We start from the raw sequence: 14,413 nt of genomic DNA on the forward strand, positions 1-14,413 counted from the left end.
CTTGCTGATAACCCCTGTGGTAATACACAAAATTGATAAGTGATATCATTCCACATAAATTTTAAATATTTGCAGTCTTGTTCATGAACTGGTACACAAAAATAACTGTCTTTTAAATCAATCGATGCAAAGTAATCATTTTGTTGTATGTTTGTTAAAGCTCGAACCAATGTTTCCATTTTAAAATGAATTTTTGACACACTTTCATTGAAGTTTTTCAAGTTCAATATCATTCGAATTGTATTGTCTTTCTTAGGGCGAATAAATATATTAGAAAAATATTCCTCTTTTTCTCTTTTCAATACTAGCCTAATAATACCGTTTTTTAAGAATTTATTAACCTCCATTGTGATCAACTTGTTTTCTTGTTCATTAAATACAATTGGAGATGGTCTAAAATTTTGTTTTCATCTTCTTGTTCTTGTTGCCCTTCTGTACATGTATTTGTCCAGAAGTTTTTGCATGCTTTGGTTGGAAATAGAGTGGTGGTTTTTGCCATGGGGGTCCTGGACTTTTCTCCACTCTGCATCCCTCTAAAAAAGAGTCATTAAAGCTTAGTTTATTTATCCTCCTGTCTTCTTTTTCAAGGTCTTCCAATTTTGTATCTAAATTGTCCCCAAAAAGGTACTCTGTAACTGGTGTGTCCACATCTGTTACCCTCCTATATTTAAGGGGAACTCCTGGCGTTATTAGCTGTTTGCGTTTTCTATTTGAGGTATATATGCCATGAGTTAACATTTTAAACATGTCTTTAGTTGTGTTTTTTACCTCATTCATGTCCCCTCCAGTTTTCATTACATTCAGGGACTTGACTACCATTAGTAGAGTAGTTGTCATGCATTTTTGCACATTTTGTAGTGCCAAATTTGGATCCCTTTGCTTCTTACTTTTGAACCCTCTCCAAATCTCTTTGTTTACTTTGGGAACCTGTAGTCGTTTACAGTTTTCTGGAACCAAATATAGTTCTTCTAATTTTGTTAGTGTCTCTGTTTTCATTGGCTTATTTATAGCCTGGTCCACTAATTTTGCCATCTGATTATCAATACTGTCCCCAAATTTCTTTGGTTTTTCATACATTTTTTCTAGTTCGTCTAGAAATGCCTTATTCTCCGCATCGTCATTAGCGTCAACAATATCATCAATATTTAACTCATCATCGTCATCGTCGGATATATCTTCCAGGCCATTATCCGACAGATCACTTTCATTGTTATTGTTTATAAGGTTAACCTCATTGTCATCTTTATCCTTTTGTGTATTAGTGTTTGATTTTGTCTTATGAACATTTTTCTGCGTAACCGCGTCCTGCACAGTAAGCATATTTGCAGCCAAATTAGCAATGATCTCTGTATGAGATTCTATCTGCCGTTTGTTGACATCGGCCATGTTCGATATTTTATCCCACAATGCTTGCATTGTAAGGTCATTTCCAGTTGACCTTTCCCCAATATCATTAATAGCACTTGGTCCTGTTTCATCAACATCTTGTTGCACAGGCCTTTGTGGTGTTTGACTGGCTTTCCCAGTTTTTACTCGATAAATCTCACGAGTTCTTCTCTTGATTGCATCTATCATTTCCTCATCTCGAGGAGAATTGTCCATCTCGGACGTGTGGCCTCGTTCGGCCGTCGCCATTATAGCGTAACAGTTTTCATAAATAAATCCAATAAATTCTTCCGTTTAGAAACACATCCACACGTAAAATTCACTTCAAAAGAAACACTGTTAGTTCCTGCACTAAATATACTAATTTCCTACACATACGAAACTCTTAATTAGTTAATTATTGTAAAAAACTTTGGAGATTTGCTTTTAAGAATTGACCAATGGCGTCACGTGACCGTAATGACCTTTGGCAGTTACGAACTTCGGTTCTCTCTCGTGGAAGCCTCTCAGTCATCTATTGTTCAATAAAATTCAGAGATTTTCAAATCTAGATATGGGAAGGAACTTAATCTTGATATGTATTTTCTTGGGAAATTTAAATTGCTATAAACAAGGATGCTGAACAAAGCTAATCTTTCTACAAGGCTATCGTTGTGTTTTAATTCCACGAGGGTATCACCAGCCTAGTAGTCAGCACTTCTGTTTTGACGAGTTATCATTGATATGTTCATAATTATAAATTAACTGTTAACAAAACTTTGAATTTTTGAAATACTAAGGCTTTTCTACCTCAGGAATAGATTACCTTAGCTGTATTTGGTAAAACTTTTAGGAATTTTTGGTCCTCAATGCTCTTCAACTTTGTACTTTATTATCAATTTTTTTATTCGAGCGTCACTGATGAGTCTTTTTAGACGAAACGTGCGTCTGGCGTAAATATAAAATTTCAATCCTGGTATCTATGATGAGTTTATTTACATGAGATCAAGATCAGATTGAGAATCAAATAGTAAAATTATTTTAGATTTTTTTTTCTCTTAGGCCTTTATACATGTAGTTAATTAATACTTTCAGTGAAATTGTCAAATTAGGTATCCCATGTAAATTATTTACTTGAAATACAAATAGTGTATTTTGTATTAAATGATTGTATTAGAACCATCAATACTATCCCACAGCACATTGATAGGGGAAGATGTTTATCTTCTACTAGTATATGTAAATACTTGAGGTTATTTACCTTGTTCTATAATTGTTACATAATTTTCTAGTATGAATGTTTGATATAATATCTACTCCATACCATCTTCATATACTCATAAGTAACTGTCATTAATTTAATCTTAAGAGCAAATATCAAGATTAATATCACACAAATATATTTACCTTAGCTTTGAAAACGAAAATTAATTTCTGAATCAAAACAATATTTTAACTCATTTTGGTATGTTTAACTACATTCCCAAGACAAATTACCCTATATTCTAAATTTGGAATACATGTTATATGTACTGAAATAACATTTGTTCAAATGTTTTTGTTTATACAAAGTATGATAACTTTGAGGTAAACATCAGGAGACAGTTTGATTATGAATGACACATTTTTATTTTGTAGTTTTGAAAACACAGATCTCTCCATTTCCAATGCTGGAGAGAATCCTGGTCACAAAAAAAAACATATAAAATAGCAATGTTTTCTTGAAGCTTGCAACTTTTAAAATAACTATCATCCATGAAAAATTCCTAAAACTATGAAAATTGCTGCATGAACCTCATGGTTTCACCCAAAATAAATTGACATATGTGATAATGAAATGTATTATCTAAGAATAATTTAGATAACTTGTCACTATTGTATGATAAAATGATAAATAATAAATATCTGAATACAAAGGTTCACTTTTACCTATAACAACATTGTGAACTCATACAATATTTGTAAGTATTTTGATGTATCTTCTGTTAAATAAAAACCATCCCCCACCTTCTGAAGAACAGTTACATGTCCCAATCTTTGTCCTTGTTTATTTATGCTACATATGTTTTCCTTTTTTTTGTTTATTGACTAAGATAAGGCTTTTGGTTATCTGTTTTGAATTTTGGTTAACCCAGGATCTACTACTACTAGGGGGTGTTTAACAACCTTGACTGGATCTTTTATATACTGTAAATTCAGAAATTATTGCGTGCATTTATTATTGCGATTTTGTCATTTTAGACTAAAATGTGATTTTAATTTTTGCGATATTGAGAAAAATCCTGTTTAATTCATATAAAAAATTTCAAAATGCGAGTTTAAATTATTGCGATTATAACCCTGTTGCATTTTTCGCAATAATAAAAACATCGCAATAATTTCTGAATTTGCAGTAAGGTCTGAGACTCTCTTGACAAAAAACACTCATAATTCATTAACTTTAACAGTACAGTGATCTGTATATATATATATAGATATACCAAATTTTGTCCTTTTGATCTTTTGTGGATATTTTTCTCATTAGAAATCCTACCACATCTTTTTTAGCTCACCTGGCCCTTTTCTCATCACTTGGCGTCCGTCGTCCGTCGTCATCGTCGGCGGCGTCGTTGTTAGCTTTTTACAAAAATCTTCTCCTCTGTAACCACTGGGCCAAATTTAACCAAGCTTGGCCACAATCATCATTAGGGTATCTAGTTTAAAAAATGTGTCCGATGACCCCGCCAACCAACCAAGATGGCCGCCATGGCTAAAAATAGAACATAGGGGTAAAATGTAGGTTTTGGATTATATCTCTCAAACCAAAGCATTTAAAGTAAATCTGACAGGGTAAAACTGATCATCAGGTCAAGATCTATCTGCCCTGAAATTTTCAGACAAATCTGACAACCTGTTGTTGGGTTGCTGCCCCTGAGTTGGTAATTTTAAGGAAATTTTGCAGTTTTTGGTTATTATCTTGAATATTATTATAGATAGAGATAAACTGTAAACAGCAATAATGTTCAGCAAAGTAAGATCTACAAATAAGTTGTCATGACCAAAATTGTCAGTCGACCCCTTTAGGAATTATTGCCCTTAATAGTCAATTTTTAACAATTTTTTGTAAATTTTTGTAATCTTTTACAAAAATCTTCTTCTCTGAAACTACTGAGACAAATTTAACCATACTTGGCCATAATCATTATTAGGGTATCTAGTTTAAAAAATTTGTCCGATGACCCCGCCTTCCAACCATCATGGCCAACTTGGTTAAAAATAGAACATAGGGGTTAAATGCAGTTTTTGGTTTATATCTCTGAAACTAAAGCATTTAGAGCAAATCTGACAGGTGGCAAAAATGTTCATCAGATTTAGATTTATCTGCCCTGAAATTTTCAGATGAATCCGACAACTCGTTGTTGGGTTGCTGCCCCTGAGTTAGTAATTTTACAAAAGTTTGCAGTTTTTGTTATTATCTTAGATATCATTATAATATCTAATATCAAATACTATTAATTATGATTTTAACCTTATTTTACATGATTTCCAAAGCATCAGTAAATACAGGTGAGCGACACAGGCTCTTGAGAGCCTCTAGTTTACATGTAAACAGAAAAAACAAGATAGATAGATGTACAAACAATTAATACTACAACATGTACATACAACTTAAATCTTTCAAAAGTTTTGATATTAAGATTTCTGACACACAAATTTGTCTCTAGATTTAAACAAAAATAATGAAAAAAACACTGATGTTTGTAAAATAATTTTGCAAACTAATCGCAAATGGTAAATAAAGATGCTGGAAAACATTTATATGGGTCACATATCATTTCCCTTAAAGGGAGAGCTGAAATGACGATAGAAAAACTTTTCAAACTTTGTTTAAATAACACTAAAAGATAAACTAGATCAAACAAGAGTATCTGAATGTATGCATAAATGATGACTTGGTCTTTGAAGTCATTACAAACAAATTATTTATCTTCATATTGCTGGTAAATTGTTTTATCAGATATTAGCATATCAAGATGCCATTTTTGTCTTGACAAAGTTGTGTAGGCAATTCTTAGTTATGCTGTTTCTGGTGGCAGGAGTGGGGTCCTCAACAATTTAAGTTTGAGATTAGGTGAGTCAACAATACCATAACAAAGAATGCTCTTAGTTACTGAACACAGGATCAAAGTACTTTACTTGCTGATATGTAATCATGCCATGCTTCAGAAGTGTCCTATGGATTTTTATCATTTGAGTCTTCCAGTTTTTACTTGCTAGAAATGGGTTTTAAAAGGTTGGCTTCTGAGGAGGCATCTGTTGATTCTTCATACTTTTTAATGCTTTTTCGTCTTCCTAATGGTTTCTCAATATATCCTATTGATATTTGATAAGGTATATAAACACAAATTATTGAAGATTTATATCAACAGATTCCTAAGACCAAATGAAATTTTATTACTGAGTTATCTATAAAAACTTGAACTCTGTAGGAACTTTACAAACACAATTGAAAGTGAATAGCTTATTTATGGAAGATATATAACTTATAACAAGGATTTGAGATGATTTGACCACTTCAAAATTAGGTATATTTTTGCCCAAAATTCAGACCAAAAGTAAATGTGTATAATATAAAAACCTGAAAACTGAATCTTGTTACTTTTTGTACTCCATGAGATCTGAGCCTGAAAATCAGTTAAAGGTCAGTTTCTAAAATACTTGTTATTGTTAGTTTTCTTCAGCATTAAAATGTAGAGGAGTGATAAAGTAATGCATCTATAAAGATCTTGTAGCAGTTATTTGAAAGTATCTGAAGTACTTAGTTGGCTCGTTACCTTCCATGTTGATATAATATTATTTTCTCTTCACATTAAGAGTTCTTGCATCAATACTTTAATGGGTCCGTAGGTGGCATGTTTTAAGGCAAAAAATCTGCCTTTATTCAATATACTTTTTTTAGCTCACCTGGCCCAAAGGGCCAAGTGAGTTTTCTCATCACTTGTCATCCCTTGTCGTTAGTTGTCGTCTGTTAACTTGTACAAAAATCTTTTCCTCCAAAACTACTAAGCCAAATTTAACCAAACTTTGAATACATGTATATAAACATATCAATTTTCTACCAATTTAACAAACTAAAGCCTTTTATAGCCAACTTATATGGTATGGGTTTTTCTCATTGTTGAAGGTCGTAAGGTTGCCTATAATTGCTTACATCCACTTCATTTGAACTTTGGTGGATAGTTGTCTCATTAGCAATCATACCTCATCTCCTTATTTTTATATTAAAGGAAGTCATTTATAAATATCAAATTAACCTTGAAAAAAAACATCAAACTGTACCAATGTAAGTGTCACAATAAGATATGAAACACAAAAGTTGGGTTTAATATAAAATTTGCAGCTATACAGAGCACTTACGGAAAGGTGACAAAATGAAGATACAAATAAAAATTGAATTACAATAGTGTGTTTGCTTATTGTCGCGTCTGATAGAATAAGAGATAATGTCTGATGCATAATTTTGAAAATATATTTTTCCTTTTTTAGTATTTTACTGATAGATGGAGTTAGTTTTTTGCAGTAAATACTTTTCATACAATATGGGATTAAAGTTTTTTGACATGATAAATTTGTAAATCTCATGGATTGTTTTAAAACTAGAAAGAAGATCAAAAATGTCATCTGAAAAAAAAAGCTTGATTTTTAAAATTTCATATTTTACTGATAAGTGGACTTACTTTTTACAGTCACATTTTCACTTTTAATTGACAGCAGCAATTGCATGTACATAATTAGTTTTTTTCTCTATCTTTCATTTATTGAAATAAAAAATTCATCAGATATAGAAAGAAATTAAGGCATTTTAATTAAAGTTTGTATAGAAATGCTGATAATATGTAACTGTTATTGTGAAATGTTACATTATGACAGTGACCCATTATAATTTCTTGGTAAAGAAAACATTTAAAACTATTATATTGTAAATTTATATTTATTAACCACTCCAAAATAAATTTTAATACTAATCTTGCTTTTAAAATTAATATTCTTTTAAACTGATAACAAGTCCTCTAACAACACACTTTTTATTTTGACTTCTCCATATATATTAGATAGTTTGTCTTCTTTCTCACGTTGTCTCACTGTGACTGGTGTGCTTGTGGATTTTTTTTATATAAGTTGTTGTCTGAATCTTCTTCATTGCATCTATATAAATAAAAAATTCTTACTTTACCTGAAAAAATGGTGCAAATTAAATTTTTATTCATTTGCCTAACTGAAAAATAAACTTTAGACACAAATGAAAGTCTGCATTTTTTAAGAATTGGCACAAATTCAATGGTCCCATATAATTTAGTTCTATTTGAAATTGTAATTGAACTGACCAGATTCAAGAAAATAATTAAACACTTTGTTTAGTTTGGTTTAAGATATCAGAATTCAGTCAAACATATTTGTCATCAAGGGAGGGCGGGGGTGGGTGGACTGATGAGTTTGACTTGCATTGGCCCTTATTTTGCAAAATTTCATAAAAAACTTCATATTTCATTGTAAAGTATTTGATGACATCACACTCTTGTGGAACAGCAGATTGAATATCTTTTATTTTTTAGTTTGAAATTTTTCAATTTTTTATTTCAAGCAAGGAAACCAAAGCACTTCAACTAAGTTTCCCAATGTATACAGGAGAAATTCCCTAAAGGAAACAAGTAAACCAGAAAAGCTACCAGTCAACAAACCAGTACAAAGAAATATGTCTGCAAGAATTCCCAGTAAAGAAGGGGAAGTCAGTAAGTCTACACCTAACTTGAAAACTTCTACAAATAAGCCAGTGTTTCTGAAAACTTTAACTGATGTAAATGCTTCAAACTTAGAAGTAAAAAAGTTCAATGGAATTCCTAGTAACACCTCAGAAAAGAAACCAATGCAAGTATTTCAAAATGGAACTGTTCATGATAATGATCTGAAAAAGAAAACAAATTCAATGGACAAGAAGCAACAGTCTGTAAAAAGTACGGCAACATTTAATATGCAGAAAAGCAAGTCAAATGAGTTTCTTCATAGCATTTCATCTCCTAGAAATGAAAAGGAAAAGAGTGATTTTGATTCAGCAAATAAACCAGCCCCAAATTTCAATGTTATATTGAGGAAGACTAATAGAAGTTTAGTTGATAATGAAGAACAAGAGAATAATTTTAGGCATTCTGTAGATCTGGATTTAAGAGGATCTTCAAAATCTCCAGTCTCAAACCTTTCAAATAACAGTTCTGACTCAGAAACAAGAAAAATTAAAGTCTCATCTACACAACAACAAAAAGCAGACGGCAAGTTAGCATTTGAAAAAAAAGAATCCAATACAGTTGAGTCATTGCAAAAAGAAATTTTGAAACAAAAACAAAATAATACAACAAAAAATGTGGAATTAAAACAGGCAAAGGAAACACAAAATACATCAAAAAATGTTGAAGTAAAACAGGCGAAGGAAACACAAAATACACCAAAAAATGTGGAAGTCAAACAGATGAAGGAAACACAAAACAAACCAACTGTGAAGAGTTCTGTACAGTTTCGTCCTACTACAGCAATTGAAGCTAAAGCAGTTTCTACTGGGGAAAGACAAAATCTACTTCAGCAAATCCAAAACTTTAAAAGAAAGCCACATCCTGAGGAAGAAGGAAAAACAGATGTTAAAGAACAAGATGGAAAAACCCAAGTACCTGATATTATAAAAAGTAGCATCAAGAAAGGTAAATATATACAATAGAAATAGTTTGATTATTCTTGATATCAAATATAATTTGAGTTGTTAATGAGAACACTATTTTTCTCTGCCTCACGAGCCATTTAAGCTATTTTTCTAGATTTTTCGCTGTACTGCAGTTCCTATTGTCTCTCTGTGATTTGTTTGTACCCTTCCCCGAAAAAGAATGGGGAATATGGAAATGCTGATGTCAATCCCTTACACCTTCCATCTGTTCATCCATCCATTTTTCTGTGCATTCTTCCATGTGTTTGTTTGTCAGTCCATTCCACATTATTAGTACTTTCACACATACATGTTTCATCAGATGTTAATAAGACTTTATGTTAAAGATTTAAATCAGCAATATTTCAAATTCATTGAAAGATCAAAGCCAATACATTATATTTGGGGAGTAATGCACCTTGGGGTGTAAATAAAATGGAAATTAACTTTGTAATTGCCCTCATGCCATCATTTCTTTTGAATTACAGTTCAATGAAAATTATAATATGTCAAGGGTGAAGATCAGTAATATCCCAGATTAGTTCAAAATCAGGGCTTATCAATTTATTGGGGACCATATTGGTCCCTCTGAAATGTAATCATAAAAAAGCAACATTTTCTAATGTTCTCAAGCACTCATAAATTTCTCATCAGAGGTTAGTGAAATTTATATCAAAGAGTTACATCAGCTATCTTACTTGGACAAGTTTGAAAATCAGTGCTGATAGAATATTGCTGGGTAGTCCAAGTTAATGCCTCTTTGAAATGTACAATTACATGTATAAATATAATGGAGAATTAGCACGGTAAGCATTCTAGTGCTAGTATTTCTTATTGAATTTTAAGAAAATTAAAGTCAAAGGTTCACATCAGCAATATCTTTGATGTGTATGAAAATCAATTTTTTGGGGAACTTATGTCCCTTAGGAATGTAGTTAATATATAAAATGAACTCTGAGTACTCTCACACCTATGTTTCTCATAAGAGTTTTATGAAGTTTATGTCAACAATATGTTGAATGAGTTTGAAATTCAGAGTGGATAATATTTTCTAGGAGAGAGATATGCCCCTTGGAAATATAAAAAGTAAGGAAAATCTACATCGTAAAACAATATTTCTCATTGAAGTTTAATGAAATTTATGTCAAAGGTTCACATCAGCTATATACATGTACATGTATCTCAGATTATTTAGTAAAAAAAATAGTGCTTATTAAATATATTTGTGGGAGTTACATGTACATGATGTATGACTCCGAAATATATATGTAAATATTATGATAAATGAGCATTGTAAGCACTCATGCAGGCATGATGCAGCTACATTTCTCATTCATTTGTCATTGGAGTTTAATTAAATTTATGTCAAAGGTTTGTACATCAGCAATGTCTCAAACAAAAATAAAAATCAGCTGAATCAATTATTTTTTTACAGGAGATATAAACTTCGGAAATAAAAGTGAAATAGAATATTCCAGTATGTCAATGAGGAAATTTGCTACTCTGTAAACGTTTCTATTTATATTTTGGCATGCTTATATGACTTGATCATTCAAGTAAATCTCTTATTGAATAATTTAAGGAGAGTTACCATTGACAACTTATTCACTTCCCATTTTCATATTTAAGAAGGAACCAATTGATTAAGATATTTTCTTCCTCTTGTAATGTCAACACTTTCTGTTAAACAGTCATTTATTAAATGTACTTTGTTTGGAACTAATTAGGCAAGTTGAAAACATAATCATCATAATGTGTCTAGTTAAAAAGATATTGTTTATGATGCTACTTTTCACTTGAGAACATAGATGTGGATTTACCAGGACTATGGAAACACCCCCCCCCCCCCTTTTTCTCATGGGTCTTTAAAAAGTGTCCTGTGAATTCATGACAACTAATATGAAGATCATAATTCTCATGGTTGGAAGCAAGATCAGGTCCTAAACAGCCACTTCATCTCATTCATAGTTTGTAGCAATGATAAAATATTTCTTTTGTCTTTGAAATTTTCTGCATTTGTATTCTGTTCAGTTTGTTTTCATTGTGACTTCCTGTACTGTTTATGATGTTTCTGTCTTAAAAACTTCAAAGAAGTACAACAACAGATATAAATGTATTGGATGGAATGATTTCTTATAAACAGGTTAAATACTTTGAGCTTGTTCTTTTTCTATTTAATTTATACCCAGCTTTTAAAGACTTGGCACAATTGAATATAAAGTTTGACATATTGCAAAGGCACCTGTCTATTTTTTGCACACCTGGCCCGAAGGGCCAAGTGAGCTTTTCTCATCACTTGGCATCCGTCGTCCGTCGTCGTTAACTTTTTACAAAAATCTTCTCCTCTGAAACACTGGGCCAAATTTAACCAAACTTGGCCACAATCATCATTAGGGTATCTAGTTTAAAAAATTCGTAAGGGTTCCGCGGAACCCAGTGTCTCGCCTACTTTTGCTGTTAATCGCAGGCTCAACAAAAATGAGGAAAAAAAATAATAAAAATATTCCTCTCTATACTATCTTTTGATTGTAAGTAGCTTCTGTCCAAGTTTGGTAAAAATCCAGGATAGTTTATCAATCTAATAAATGTTTTAAAAACTTAAATTGCAGACTGTATGTAATGTTAACTGGAAGAAAAACTAAGTCCATGGAATTTATTTTTTACTTTTTTACAAAATTTACTTCTGGATACTATCTTTTGATCATAAACAAGGTTCTTTCCAAGTTTGGTACAAATCCAGGATAGTTTAAGAAAGTTATTAAAATTTCAAAAACTTTAACCACAGAGTGAATGTAATGTTTCATGGCAGAAAAACTAAGTCCATTTATAAGTAAAATACAGAAAAAATGGAATTTTTTTTTACAAAATTTACTTCTGGATACTATCTTTTGATCATAAACAAGCTTCTTTCCAAGTTTGGTAGAAATCCAGGATAGTTTAAGAAAGTTATTAAAATTTCAAAAACTTTAACCACAGAGTGAATGTAATGTTTCTTGGCAGAAAAACTAAGTCCATTTATAAGAAAAATACGGAAAAAATGGAATTTTTTTTTTTACAAAATTTACTTTTGAATATTATCTTATGATCATAAACAAGCTTCTGTCCAAGTTTGGTAGAAATCCAGGATAGTTTAAGAAAGTTATTAAAATTTCAAAAACTTTAACCACAGAGTGAATGTTATGTTTCTTAGCAGAAAAACTAAGTCCATTTATAAGTAAAATACGGAAAAATTGGAATTTTTTTTTTACAAAATTTACTTTTGAATATTATCTTATGATCATAAACAAGCTTCTGTCCAAGTTTGGTAGAAATCCAGGATAGTTTAAGAAAGTTATTAAAATTTCAAAAACTTTAACCACAGAGTGAATATTTGTGGACGCCGCCGCCGACGACGACGACGCCGACGCCGACGGAATGTAGGATCGCTATGTCTCGCTTTTTCGACAAAAGTCGAAGGCTCGACAAAAATGTGTCCGATGACCCCGCCAACCAACCAAGATGGCCGCCATGGCTAAAAATAGAACATATGGGTAAAATGAAGATTTTGGCTTATATCTCTGAAACCAAAGCATTAAGAGTAAATCTGACACAGGGTAAAACTGATTATCAAGTCAAGATCTATCTGCCCTGAAATTTTCAGACAAATCTGACAACCTGTTGTTGGGTTGCTGCCCCTGAATTGGTAATTTTAAGGAAATTTTGCAGTTTTTGGTTATTATCTTGAATATTATTATAGATAGAGATAAACTGTAAACAGCAATAATGTTCAGCAAAGTAAGATCTACAAATAAGTTGTCATGACCAAAATTGTCAGTCGACCCCTTTAGGAATTATTGTCCTTAATAGTCAATTTTTAACAATTTTTTGTAAATTTTTGTAATCTTTTACAAAAATCTTCTTCTCTGAAACTACTGAGACAAATTTAACCATACTTGGCCATAATCATTATTAGGGTATCTAGTTTGAAAAATTTGTCCGATGACCCCGCCTTCCAACCATCATGGCGGACTTGGTTAAAAATAGAACATAGGGGTTAAATGCAGTTTTTGGTTTATATCTCTGAAACTAAAGCATTTAGAGCAAATCTGACAGGTGGCAAAAATGTTCATCAGATTTTGATTTATCTGCCCTGAAATTTTCAGATGAATCCGACAACCCGTTGTTGGGTTGCTGCCCCTGAGTTAGTAATTTTACAAAAATTTTGCAGTTTTTTGTTATTATCTTAGATATTATTATAATATCTAATATCTAATTCTATTAATTATGATTTTACATGATTTTCAAAGCATCAGTAAATCCAGGTGAGCGACACAGGCCTTTGAGAGCCTCTAGTTAAAGACTGTCTTTGGTTGTTCTTGTGATGGTTGCTTTCTCATTGGAGTATTTCCTACATCTCTTTATATTCATATCTAAATATAGCAGTATATAATTTTAAAGTCTAAAAAAAGTATTTAACTATATAATTATGGTACATTGCTCATAGTATTGTAATAACAATTATTTTCTGAATGGAAAGTTCAGTATCAATTTTACTTTTAAATTGTCAATTGAAGTAGTTTAATGGTCATTTAAATCTTTGAACCTTTTGAACTGGACTCCTACTCAATTAAATTTTTTTGTTCACATTCTTATACATGTGTAATTATGACATGTTGTTAAATCACTCAAGAATGATTAGGACACTGAAAGTAAATTATTGGGAAAGAAAGATAATTTAAAACATTTAAATGCATATAGCGTGGGTGAACAAAGGGATGGTCCTTATTTGTTTATCAAGTTTCCAATTCCTTGTTACATGTACCTAATGTTTCATACTGGCTTGATTACACAATAGATATATCCCCATTCCCACAATACTATGAAAATTATATCATGATAATAAAACATTACTTAAAAAGGCTTATTTCTTTTGTTATAGTGGCATCTTCAATATTGAATTTTATATGTAAATATATTGGTTTTTTTCCCCAAAAATTATCTATAGAAACTTTTCATGTATATGTGAAGCCTTTGTTTTCTTGTTCAGAACACATTTATTAATCTTTTTTATCATATTATTAGTTTTAAATAATTTTTTATATTATGTTACATATTGTTTCTTTGATAAGTCTCTTATTGATGATTATAGAATAATAATCAAACAATTCTAATGTTGAAAATATTCTGCAAGTGACTGAACAATTCATTTATTCTTAATATGTGCATAAGTTTGATTGTTTATTTGTTTCATGTCCAGTGGCAAACATTTCATTCATATTCAATGTTGTTTGGTCACAGTTGAACATTTTTTGATTTTTGTATTCCTGAATGAAGTATTCATTT

The 14,413-nt window shown here is 31.1% G+C and overlaps 1 protein-coding gene across 1 annotated transcript in view; it reads left to right on the forward strand.

Annotated features, from left to right (window-relative positions):
• LOC127702321 (uncharacterized) overlaps positions 1 to 14,413 on the forward strand; it is a 36,052-nt gene that overhangs the window by 11,961 nt on the left and 9,678 nt on the right. Inside the window, exon 5 of the mRNA XM_052206468.1 lies at positions 7,988 to 9,092. Coding sequence (XP_052062428.1) covers positions 7,988 to 9,092 — 1,105 coding nt within the window. The remainder of the gene's footprint in view (positions 1 to 7,987; positions 9,093 to 14,413) is intronic.

This window comes from Mytilus californianus, unplaced genomic scaffold (assembly GCF_021869535.1).
Source record: "Mytilus californianus isolate M0D057914Y unplaced genomic scaffold, xbMytCali1.0.p SCAF_1, whole genome shotgun sequence".
Classification (NCBI taxonomy): domain Eukaryota; kingdom Metazoa; phylum Mollusca; class Bivalvia; order Mytilida; family Mytilidae; genus Mytilus; species Mytilus californianus.